The sequence below is a fragment of the Hippocampus bargibanti genome, linkage group LG16 (genome assembly GCF_051943395.1).
Source record: "Hippocampus bargibanti isolate YZ-2025 linkage group LG16, ASM5194339v1, whole genome shotgun sequence".
In the NCBI taxonomy this organism is placed as follows: Eukaryota; Metazoa; Chordata; class Actinopteri; order Syngnathiformes; family Syngnathidae; genus Hippocampus; species Hippocampus bargibanti.
In genome coordinates, this window is record NC_142749.1 from 13376355 (window position 1) to 13388550 (window position 12196).

General features: G+C 42.3%; 2 protein-coding genes across 5 annotated transcripts; both read right to left on the bottom strand.

The window, feature by feature from the left end:
- Window positions 1-35: 35 nt before the first annotated feature.
- Window positions 36-12189, bottom strand: LOC148886540 (organic solute transporter subunit alpha-like). Of its 4 annotated transcripts, XM_089017136.1 has the most exons (10): window positions 12134-12189; window positions 12001-12058; window positions 11294-11324; window positions 10388-10539; window positions 10215-10288; window positions 8876-9034; window positions 8699-8810; window positions 8485-8631; window positions 7748-7853; window positions 7015-7659 (listed from the first exon to the last, which is right to left on the bottom strand). In XM_089017136.1, exons 3-10 carry the CDS (start codon window positions 11307-11309, stop codon window positions 7499-7501), a joined length of 927 nt encoding a protein of 308 aa, XP_088873262.1. In that variant the 5' UTR covers window positions 11310-11324; window positions 12001-12058; window positions 12134-12189; the 3' UTR covers window positions 7015-7498. The 4 variants fall into 4 exon arrangements, with proteins under 4 accessions (XP_088873260.1, XP_088873262.1, XP_088873261.1 ...); XM_089017134.1 differs by lacking the exons at window positions 12001-12058; window positions 12134-12189 and adding an exon at window positions 36-589 and having other exon boundaries at window positions 7461-7659; window positions 11294-11810; XM_089017135.1 differs by lacking the exon at window positions 12134-12189 and having other exon boundaries at window positions 12001-12068.
- LOC148886541 (uncharacterized) lies at window positions 634-5502 on the bottom strand. The gene is made up of 2 exons (XM_089017124.1): window positions 4068-5502; window positions 634-3878 (listed from the first exon to the last, which is right to left on the bottom strand). The coding sequence occupies exons 1-2, from the start codon at window positions 5310-5312 to the stop codon at window positions 2772-2774; spliced, it is 2352 nt and encodes a 783-aa protein (XP_088873250.1). The 5' UTR covers window positions 5313-5502; the 3' UTR covers window positions 634-2771.
- Window positions 12190-12196: the final 7 nt, after the last annotated feature.

The following is a 12196-nucleotide window of genomic DNA, read 5'->3' on the forward strand; positions in this document are numbered from 1 at the left end:
AAAGTAAAAAAAAAAAAAAATACACCAACAAAGAGTAAAAATGTCCGATTTTAAATTTAGGGAGTACTACAGACGTTAAATACATGTTCCTAATATATATATATTTGTGTGACAAATCTACTCAGGTGTAGAACTGTAATTTCTCCATTGTGAGACAAATAAAGCTTTTCCTATACAGTACGTATTTACTTACGTATCCCCACCATTGTTTTGAAGGATAATTATATTCTGAAAAAAATGTTTTTATTACCTATCCCACAGCATGAGGTAACATGAGGATCCAAACAGTAATCATGACCAACATTTTAGGCGTAAAGCAATGCGCTAAATTCATGCTTGCATGAATTTTTTGATTTACCAGCATGACGTGATATGTTACATGCTCTGGGCAAATGATTAGCATAATTAAACCTTGATACACACACATAAACAATCAGGTCAAATACACAGCTGAGTGCTCTGAAACGCGTGTGCGCTGTATTTCGACCATGCAAAGTAGTAATGAGTGCAAGTTTTCTTTTTAGTGAGTAAGCAAGCAAGGCCCTTCTGTGCTCCTCCCATCGATGCCAGCGGCCTTCCATTGGTTGACCTAGTGGGGTTGGCATGGAAACACAGAATGAAGCGTGCTAAATTAGGCTCGAAAGAGGCACATCTCTCTCCGGGGGCAGATGCAGACTCAAAACACGAGATGCACCAGTGTGGTTGTCCCAATGCATTATGGGCCGTGTAATTGGCGTACCACACTGGGAGCTGACAAACACTTGATTGTCTGTTTAAAAAAGCTTATGCAATGAGTTTTAAAAAGTCAAGCCATGATGACTTCTGTGGCTCGACGAGTAGCAACGTTGTTGTAGTCATTACTCATAAGCGAGAAAAATACATCAGTGGGGAAATCATGTGAATGCTAGCTGACAAAAAGGACATTCATTGAATTTTCCTGAAGGAGCTTCCTAATGCAAACCGCAACGGGAATCAAGCCATCCATTTCCCAAGTGCATAATGTAATTATAATCTTGACTCAGAGAGGCATTAGTTCGACGTGCTTTTAAAGTATGAATATTTAATAGCCATACACCGCAACAAATAACTTGTTGCAGCGATTTCAAAAATTTGTTTTCTTTTAATCACCAGATGTCCTCATTTGTCTTTTCTCATATTAGTCTATACAGTCTGTTCTGTATGCGTTGTTTTTCCATTTTAACACTCCCCCCGCAAAACGCACCGCGAATAGCAACGACACCGATTTCCAAACCCTTCTCATTAATGAGCTGAGTGATAACCGTAATTCCCTCGCAGCGGATTGGCCAGGTTGTAAGTTGACATTAATGTGCTTTCTATTCGGGTCAGTGAACTCGCAGTGTGACTACTGTCACAATCATTTTCTGAGAGGAGGTCACAGTGAAACCAAGCTTGAAAAAAAAATCTTTATATGCTCTTATCTTTTCCTGAATGACAGGCGTATGTCATTTCCTTACTTATTAACTCATTCACTGCAAGATGATGTGCAAAAATGTGTCCACTCCAGTGCCAGGGTTTTTGTCATTGTCACTCGAATTCCGGGACTCACGGAATATTGAGTTTTAGGACTACATAAACAGTAATGCAGCGCAAGAAACCTTGGATGCTCTTATTTCATCAGGAAAAAAAAAGTTCATTCCTAAGTTATATGAGTCTGGAGTTATCTGGGAGTGAAATGTGGGCAGCTGTACAAAATACAATGTAATAGTGTATATGCATATTGGTTTATATAGCACTGAAACTCTCACAAAGCACTAACAAGGAAAAAAGGCAAATGCTACCCCCTCGTGGAAGGGAAAAACATTACCAGAGGTCTGACCGGCGCTTTATCGGCATCCCCCCCACCGCAAGAAAAAACAAAACCAGAACTAATTTGGAAATAGCGCTCCACGTCGTTTTTCAATTCCCGTATAAATTTGGGAATGGCAGTGGATGAGGTAAATTAGCTAAAAAGATAATCCATCCTACTTCATAAATCCCCTTTTATGAGCCATCACGCCAAACCCAGAGCTGGAACTGCACAAAGTGACTTGCAAAGTACATTTTATTGATTAAATAGGAAACTACATCGGTCAGACTATTATTATGCACACAGATTGAGCATAAGCAGGATGAGGATATGTGTCACTATACAAACTGCAAAACACATTTCGGCATCCTCTCATACGTCCGTAGAATCAACCGTAATGGCGGCAGAATACTTTCCATCCCCTTGTTTCAAAGTCCCACTTTCTCCCTTTGTGATCAACCCATTTTTATACAGGAGCAGGCAAACACAAACGAGCATGTACGTCGGACGAGTGAAAATATAAAATGGTACATTTTCTGCTACATACAGTCGATCCCGAGTTAGGTGTGGAATGTATATTAGGAGCTGCAGTTTCTGGATAGAAATAAAGGGGGAGTCGCAGAAAAGAAAGACAAGAAGGGTTTTTGACAGCCTCTAAAAAAACGTCTGCGTAACAAAAGTTGAAAAGAGTTTAGAAAAGATTGAATTGAAACCGGTCAGGAAAAGCAACCTTTCAAAAAAAGGCACCAGTCCAAGTTGTGTGTTGTTTGTGTGGCATTGCGAGGGAACTTTTTAGTCTTGCTGAAGATGGATTGTCCGGATTTGACCCTGACCCTTCTTGGACTTTGTGTGTTTGATAATTGTGCTTAATTTTGGTCTTGTGAAGCCGGCAGGTAACAATGAACGTTTATGTTAAAAGAGGGTACGGTTGAAGTCATAACTTTGGACGTGTCACAGTACTTTATTATTTTCTCACTCCAGACACAGTTGCAGGCTTAGTACCCACCCTGCGAACCGGGACTCTGGAGACGGGTATCTTGGTGCGAGGGTTTTCTTTCGCTTGTGGCGTTTGAGACTGCGCACCGTGCTTGATGGGGATCTTAGAGTCACGTGGTGCACCGGCGAGGGGCTTGGACTGGTGAGGCGCTTGAATCTCCTCCTGGCTTGGTTTGAAGGTGGTACCGTGGACCTCGGCGCTGGAACGTTTGTCTCCGCTCCCTTCGCCGTGAAAGTCCAAATAACGTCCGTCGTCTTCGATTGGAGTGGGAGGGTCCCTATCGTCATCAGTATGTTGGCTGTCTCGCACTGGTTGCTTTGCGACGCGGCCTCCTCCTACCACGGGTATTTTGCTAAGTGCCCTAGCTTGTGTCCTCCTTTCTTTGGGGACGTCCGTGCGTGACCCATTATGCTGTTCCTCCGCTTTGACAGTTCGTGCATCAGTGCCACTCGGGCGACACAACTGTCCATTTGTTGATGGCTCACTGCTGCTCATCTTGTTTGATGCTGCAGGGTCACTTGGCAAAGGCACGGGGGTAGAGGCTAGGAGGGAAGTGGCAGGAAGGTCGGGTGATTTCGGTTGAGCGACGGGAATCTGTACAGGAACAGGAACGCTTTTGGGCACTGAGACGGAAATATGGGTCGGGCCAGGTGGCTCGGACGAGGTTGGCCCAGCAACAGGAGGATCTTCAGTCACAGAAACTAAAGATGCAGGAACAGGATGGTATTTCGGTTGAGTGACGGGAATCTGTACATGAACAGGAACGCTTTTGGGCACTGATACGGAAATATGAGTCGGGGCGGGTGGCTCGGTCGAGGTTGGCCCTGCAATAGGAGGATCTTTAGTCACAGAAACTACAGATGCAGGAACAGGAGGGTATTTCGGTACAGTCACAGGGGGGAGAGGGGAGACTGGACTGTGACCAGCGGTTGTCTGAAGTTCTTTAGAAGGTCCGACAACAGACACGGAAGATTCTTTCGCGATAGAGAAACTTGTGAAAGTGGTCAGGCTAGGTTCAGTTTGGGGAGATTCTGGTGTGACGCAGATCCGATTGGAGACCGGTTGGTTGGACATCTGTAAGGGTTTGTAAGGAGGGTGGCTTTGAATAGGACTAGGCGCAGTTTCCAACTTTGGAGCTACATTTTGAAGTTTGGTAGAAGAGGAAGATTGAAAATTGCTATCGGGTCGAGTGCAGGTAGCAGAGGAAGACAGACTATGTGTTGAGGGTTTATGGGATGAGGCTACAGCAGGAGGTTTACTTACTGAGGCAAGAGTCGGAGCAGGTAAAGGGACAGGGGGAGTTCCTGTCTCCGATGAAGCCATGTTGCCAAACTTACAAGTGCTTTCTTGAGTCCGTCCCAGAAACGTTGGGTTAATGGGAGTTGTGCTCAGCATGGGTTTCATCGCGATTGAAGGGGTGGCCATTGAAGGAGGGCTCGGAGAAAGTTTTGTATTTGTGGGTGGCTGATGTGATTTGATTGTAATCCCAGTAGAAGGTTGCTCAAAGGCTGGAGAAAAGTCCGAACTGGGTTTCACTGATCCAGTTGTCAGTGTGGAGGATTTGGTAAAACTGGTCACAACCGGCATTGCTACAGAAGATGAGGTTGAGGTTGTCACATGAGAATGACCACCGGAAGCTGGAGAGGAAGCGACAGGTCCGGAAGAAGGATAAGTGGCAGATGCCGAGACTTCGGGTGCTTCGAAGCTGGCGGTGTTTCTGGCTTTGCTCCACTCAGCCTTGACGTCAGCCATGATGTCTCCTCCAGAGATGGACTCGAACGTGAGGAGCGAGGAGATGTCATCCAGTAAGGAGCCCAGGCTGCTCTCAGCGGGCATCACCGGAGCAGGTACAGGTTCCGCATCCTTATCAGTTCCGTTCACATGGTCTGCTGGTGTCAAGGAGCTCTCACTGCTCGCTTTGTTTGGGCTCTCCAGAGAGCGAGGTTGCGATTTGGGGGTGAGGCCGATGTCCTCTTTGATGATTTCCACACTGTTAGAGCGTGAGGACATGAGGAGCGGGCTCGGGGGAGCGTCCACCTTGTCGGCGTCGTCTTTCAGGCGTAACTTCATGCTGCCAAAGAGACTCTTCAACCCTTGCCTTTGTCGAGTCGTTGGTTGGCAGACCGTCTGGACTTTGCGGTCCCCATCTCCTCTGCGGGCGCCTCTCAGCCGTGAAAAAAAACTGAGGGTGGACCCGTTCGAAGAGATGGAGTTGCGAGCGGCGGCAAGGACGCCATCTTCGCCCGTCGGCTCTTCCGCCGCACACTCGTCGTCTCCTTGACTCACGTCCTGTGCCTTCTCCTTGTCCGCCTCCAGTTCAGAGTCAGGCGCAGAGCTTTCGGGTAATCCATCAAGGGTTTGGCTCCTGGTGACGCGCGATTTGTTGTTGTTAAGAGAAAAGATGCTCCCGGGCTTGCGTTTACCAAACAGCTTGAATCCTTTCCTTATTTTTCCACTCGGTTGAGATTCACAAGGCGGGGGGTCCACGTTGTCCATCTGTACATCCATCTTTCCTCTCTGCGTCAGCCCACGTCTCCTCCCCTATTTTGATTCCGTTATTATTTATGAAACGCCAGTTGGAGCATTTATATCTGAGTTTATCTTTGTCTCCCTCGAAAAAGCGTCTTCACCTGAGTTGGCCTCGCCACAATTAACTATGCTATCGCCTTGGCGCGTCCCCTCCCTCTGTCCCTCCAATGCTTTCTCCTCTAGTTCTCCCTCAAAAGCCCCTCCCCTTTTGCCCGGCTCCTCTCCCCAGTTACCATGGCAACCGAGGGGGTGGTAAGCTGCTTTCGTCAGCAGTGCAGAGCCAGGGGCTGTCATCGACATGTTCTCTCTTTCTCCAAAAACGTCTGATGACTGCTTACATAAACAGCAGAGATGATTAGGGTATTAATAGAAATTTGCATGCACAAATGATCACGATATGGTCAAATATCTCCACAGGATTAATCAATATCGTATTAGATGAAGCTTCGTTTTGGGTAGCGTGGCCATTTTCTTATCAACTGTGTGAGGTTCAGAGTCAGGCTACGTACAGTGGATAGGGGGGGGGGGGAATTGCAGATAAACCACTGGTCAGATCTCTGGCCATGTTTTTCCCTCCCACGATGGGGGCCTTTTGTACACCCGCCCCCATTTCAAGCTCAGATAACTCCAGACACATAACTTAGGAATTAACTTTTTTTCCTGATGAAAGAAGAGAGTTGATGATTTCTAACGCTGCATTGAATGTTTATGTAGTCCTAAAACTCAATATTCTGTGGGTCTTGCAATGTGAGTGAAAATGACAAAAACCCTGGCACTGGCGTTGACACATTTTTGCACATCGTCTGGCAGTGAATGAGTTAATGGTGGAAAATTTGTTATAACGATTTATCTTGGTTTCATTTTTATTTCACAAAGTGGTATTCTAACAGGGATGTGTAGACTTTTATATCCAGTGTACACAAAATAAAAGATGCTGAAGTTATACATCCAAGAGCTCTTATTTATCATTTGGTAAGATGTGGCAAAATATTTAATGGGTGGTTGAAAAGAAAGGAGGAGGCTTTGGGTCTTCATGCTATGTTTAGAAAGAATAACTCTATTTCAAAACTGGAACCAAAACTGAACACAATGGAGTCATGAGAAGGTTATATAACTGGTTCAGAGGAGCTACAAGGAAACAAGAAAGTATCTGTTTTGGAAACTCAAATGAACAGAAAAGCTGCTGTGTTCGTTTATTCCAATAATGTAAAACCTAGTTTTATTTTAGTCCTTTTTAAGATCGTCCAAATATTGGATTTAACACTTGAAGTCATCAGTCTGGAAATTAAATAATGATGCGTGATGGTTGGGCTACATCTTCAGATTTTTTTCAGATCCAGCATATTGTTACAAAACACAGGTAAGAATGTAAATTTGTATGAATGTATGAATGTGAATGAATGTAATTTGGAAATGTTTTTTCATTAATTGAAAGTCCGCCTTATATATGTAAAAAGTGTGAAAATACACCATTCATTGGGGATGTGCCTTATACTTTGGTGCGCCGTACACACTGGAAAATACAGTATTTATACATTATATTTGGAAAAAAATTCATTCATTGGCGGTGTGCCTTATACTCCGGTGCGCCTTATACACTGGAAAATACAGTATTTTATATATTATTATTATAGTCCGGTCTATTATTATAGTCCGATGCGCTGGAAAAAGTTTGAAAATACACCATTCATTGGGGGTGCACCTTATACTGTTATGCACCTTATTCACTGGAAAATACGGTACTAATGTTTTTTTATGACCATTTTATATGGTAATTTGCATGACTTAAAATAAAGGTGAAAAGCAGCATCGACAAAAATCACCGCTTTTCAAAAAAGTTTGAAAATACACCATTCATTGGTGGTGCACCTAATACACCGGAAAATATGGTATATATAAAATTATTAAAAAAAGAAATAGTCAATACAATTTGATCTGGTTCCTTTTGAATTCGGATGATTATATTATATATTAGGAGGTTTACTTCCTGTGAACAAAGAACTACCCTAAGACAAACTTATTCAAATTAGAAAATACGGCTTTGGGGAAGTACTTTAAAAAAAACAGTTTTTTTTCTTCCACTTGATTGACTGATGAGGTAGTTTGCCCTCACATCCAATCTGGTACCTGGGTTAAAAGGTCGTCCTTTAACAGCTCCCCCTTGTTCATACATCATGCTCCATGTGAACGTCCTGCAAGGGGGCTCCGTCCTTAAGATGGTGGTTATGAGCAGGTGAGGGAAGTGCTTCATACGTGCGACGATAGAAGAAGCGAGTGACCAAGGTGATGATGAACATTTCCATGATCATCATCTGCTGACTCAGCACTGCGGGCAAAAGACACAAAAGTGATTGATTGGTTCCACGTCATGCGAAAAGGAAGGACAAAAATAGAGATGTGGAAATGTTTCTCACTGGATCCTCGGGCCTGCGAAGAGAAGGGAGGGGCGCAGGCGATGGTTCCATCCAGAGCCAGGATGTTGATGATTGATGTCTGCAGTTGACTTAATACGAGTATTAGCTAAGGATGAAAAACAACAACTTCATTGTGTTTAACGCATTCACTGCCAGCCATGTGCAAAAATGTGTGCACTCCAATGCCAGGGTTTTTGTCTTTGTCGCTCGAATTCCAGGACCCAAAGGATATTGAGGTTTAGGACTACATAGACTTTCAATGCAGCATAAGAAAACATAGACTATCTTCTTTCATTAGAAAAAAAAGTTAATTCTTAAATTATATCTGTCTGGAGTTATCTGAGCTTGAAATGAGGGCAGCTGTCCAAAATATGATGCAATACATATATATTGGTTTATATAGCGCTTTGACAACAGCTGAAGCTGGAACAATGCGCTAACATGGAAACAAAGGGAAATGCTGCCCCTTGTGGAAAGGAAAAAAAAACATTCCCAGAGGCCATGGTCAGCGCTTTATCGGCACCCAAGCATGAAAAAAACAAACCTGAACAAATTCGGGAATTCCGCTCTACGCCATATTTTCAAATACCGAATAAATTCGTGGATGAGTTAAATTGCATAACATCCGCACCGCGTACTTCGATCGATGTACACAGGACAGGGAATTGTACTTGTCCCACTGAAATTCGTACTGGTCCGACGCGGCATTGGTAGCCAAATACACGTTGTATACTCACCTGGTACATAGCGTACTTTGCTATAATGTTGAGGCTACGTAAAAGATGGTTGGTATTCATGAACACGATGGCGACGGGCCACAGGGAGGTGATGGTGAGAACGCCGATAAACGGGTTGATCCAAATCGCAGAGCCGGTGATCTCGAGCTGGAAAAAGAACGATTCATGTGCAGTCGCATGCAGTTCGGGTATGAAACAAGGAAGTTAAACTTACATCAGAGAGGTCAAAGTTGCCATTTGTCCACAGTATGATGGAGAGGACACTGAGCGCTGTTTTTAAGATGGCGTACTGCAGTGCTCCCAATTTCAGCAGGAACAGCATGCCCCTTCAAACCGAAAAAAATAAGCCGTTGCACTTGAATAGTCGGCTCAAATTGTTCAACGCCAGTACCGTGACATGGGCACACGAGGTAAACACAGGCAGCAACAGCAGCACGGCCCCGTGGTGATCTTGAAGGGTTTTCCGGAAAAGCGTTTCAGGAACGCATCGCTGCCACCCAACTCTTCAATCAGCAGAAGCAGCACTTTGTAGACCACCACCGCAAAATAACTACAGAAATACAACGTAGTGTTAGTTATTCATGTTATTCGCAAATAGTGGTGTAATAGCATGCAACTACATAGTTAGCATGTTCGGTAACATGCCAACTAGTTGCAAGCACTGTGTAACCTGTTATGTTATTTTCTGTTTAATGATTCATCTACACACACTTGAGACGCAAGATTTCACTCTGAGGTTTTGGAGGTGATACGACAATTGATTGCCTTGCTCAAGGGTGTATTTCGAACTACAGTACAGTATTTTCCGGTGTATAAGGCGCACCTAAAAGCCTTCATTTTCTTCAAAAGATGACCCTGCACCTTATACCCAGGTGCGCCATACGTGAAGTCATATTGAGCCACAACAGGTCTCACAGCCATGGACTCCATTTGCCCTTGTCAAAGAAGTAGCGTGTCACTCCAGACTCTACTGTAGCGCCTTATAATGTGGTGTGCCTTATATTTGGAAAACTTGTATATATTATATTTGGAAAACTTTTCAAATCATTGAAGATGCGCCTTATAGTCCGGTGCACCTTATATATGGAAAAAAGGCTAAAGCTAATACACCATTCATTGGGGGTGCGCCTTACACTCCTGAAAATCCGGTAGTTGTAATTACATAATTATATTGTGTGTATATAGATAGATAGATAGATAGATAGATAGATAGATAGATAGATAGATAGATAGATAGATAGATAGATAGATAGATAGATAGATAGATAGATAGATAGATAGATAGATAGATAGATAGATAGATAGATAGATAGATAGATAGATAGATATACATATATATTTAATTATGTAATTATAGTTGTATTATGTGTCTTTTGTGTTGAGTCACATTATTTGGTTTTTGTTTTTGACTTCAAGATGGCACCGCGAGAGTGGCTACCTTTACAGCAGCTCCTGTATTTTGTTTTTGCTGCTGTGAAATGTACATTTGTCCACTGTGAGGCAAATAACGGCTCATCTATTCTAATATATCTTTATTTTTACGCAGAATACCATATCAGTACAAGCTAAATGAAAACATTGAATGCTGTGTGACAATGGTTATAAATAAATAAATTGAATAAATGTACATTTATGCAGATAAAGTAACATGAAAATAAATAAATACGTAAATAAATAAAACAATTAAAAATAATTTTAAAAAATAAATGGCTAAATAAATAAATACGCACCAATTTGATGTCATATCTGTGAACATAACAGCTCTGGGGATCCACATCCCAAAACAAGACATGGTGGCAATGACCTGAAATAAAAATATCATGTATTAAAGTATCCAAGTCTCATTTTTTGATTTCAACATTCAAGGGGTTGATCGAAGATCATTTAGGAAGTGGTGGCTCACCGGTGCAGCTCCGTTAACCCAGATGATTGTTGTCTTCTTCGGGTAGGGAAGTTTTTTATAAATGTAAACACATTGCTCCAAGTAGAGCAGCAGGGATACGCAAGACATAAAGGTGAGCATGGCGTACAGGCAGAATCCGAACGCATCAAGCTCTGTTTAGGACATAAAAAAAAGCGGTGTGATTATGAGTATTATGAACACATTCACTACCAGACCGTGTGCAAAAATGTGTCAAGTCCAGTGCCGGGGTTTTTGTCATTTTCACTTAAATTCCAGGACCCACAGATTATTGAGTTTTAGGACTATATAAACATTCAATGCAGCGTAAAAAAAAAACCTTAGACTCTCTTTTTTCATCAGAAAAAAAGAGTTAATTCCTAAATTATTTGGCCCTGGAGTTATATAATATATAATAATAATAAATTACATTTTAAGCGCCTGTTGGGAGCTTGAAATGATGGCAGCTGTCCAAAATACAATGCAATATTGGTTGATAGCGCTTTAACAACAGATGAATCTGGAACAAAGCGCCAACATGGGAAAAAAGGGGAAATGCTGCCCCTTTGTGGAAAAGATGAGGTCTGAGCAGCGCTTTATCGGCACCCAAACATGAAAAAAAACAAACCGGAACAAATTCAGGAATGGTGCTCTATCGTCATATTTTCAATTCCCGAATAAATGTGCGAATGGGTTAAATGTGAACATAAAGGGAACTGAGTGCATTTAAAAAAATTGTCTATTTTCTCTAAAAAAAGCCATGCTGTGAAGTCAAAAAGTTTTTTTAATAATGAATAGAATATCCAGAACAGATACTAAAAGCAATTGGAAATTTTGGAGACTCTCAGATGCTCAACTTGAGGCTACAATCTGTCATTCACTTGACCCGCTTGATAAGGAAAGACTTACGCTTGATCACATCCATAGCCAAAGGGGGTTCCTGTAAACAGGCGGGATCAATCGTCATGTTGTCAACTTCCTCCATTTTTCTCGATATTCTTCTTGCCTAAATTCCTCCCCTGTAAAGTCTCGTTATTGGAACTTCATACAGTCTCTGATTAAACCCAAGTTTCTACCTGGAAGGTGACGGTTAGGTGGATGAGAGGGGGTAGGAAAAAAAAAAACGTCTTTCACCTTCACATGGCAGGGTGTGTGTAATGGGCTCAAGTCAAGTGTACTTTAACCTTATGCTACTTTTTAAGGAGCCATGGCTTGATGACACGTTAAGAAATGACGAGTTTACGAGAATCCCTGCATAAGTTACTGTCGCTCATTCATTCACAGACAGTCACGATCATTAAAATGACACCAAAAGAGAGGCAATGAATGTATCGGTTGCACGTGAACTTTGACTAGGCGTGGGCCTTTCCGGTAATTATAAAACAAAAAAAGGCTGTCATAAAATCAACACTTTGTTGCTTTATCATATTTATGATTACAAACAGTACAAAGAAGTTATTTACATGTATTGATAGTGCAACGGAAGTGAGTACATATATGTTAAAAGTGAATTGACACTTTATCATCAACTTCAACCTGACTTAGTTTTCACGTGAAAATGAACAAAAATACACAACTTGAAAAATAATTGAAAACCCCGTTTAAAAGCGACTCACTGTGCTGAATCTCGTATTGCACGTCGGGTTGGGAGCATGCGTCTCTCCTGAGCCTTAACTGTTCATGAGACGTACTTGAGGATGCTAGAATAATACTGAATAGCATGTCAATGAATTAGTAAAAACATATTACCATTTTGTTGCTCCACATTATTGAACAACAATTAATGCAAATGGCTGGATCGGAACCCTGTAG

Excerpts from the sequence above, each read along its gene's own strand:
- LOC148886541 (XM_089017124.1), bottom strand. The coding sequence starts at position 5,312 with ATGGATGTACAGATGGACAACGTGGACCCCCCGCCTTGTGAATCTCAA. Across the intron at positions 3,879-4,067 it reads CTGCTCCGACTCTTGCCTCA|ATGTCCAACCAACCGGTCTC; the intron begins GTAAGTAAACCT and ends AAACCCTTACAG.
- LOC148886540 (XM_089017134.1), bottom strand. The coding sequence starts at position 11,369 with ATGGAGGAAGTTGACAACATGACGATTGATCCCGCCTGTTTACAGGAA. Across the intron at positions 8,811-8,875 it reads CCTCGTGTGCCCATGTCACG|GGGCATGCTGTTCCTGCTGA; the intron begins GTACTGGCGTTG and ends TTCGGTTTGAAG. Across the intron at positions 7,660-7,747 it reads TTCGCAGGCCCGAGGATCCA|TGCTGAGTCAGCAGATGATG; the intron begins GTGAGAAACATT and ends TTTTGCCCGCAG.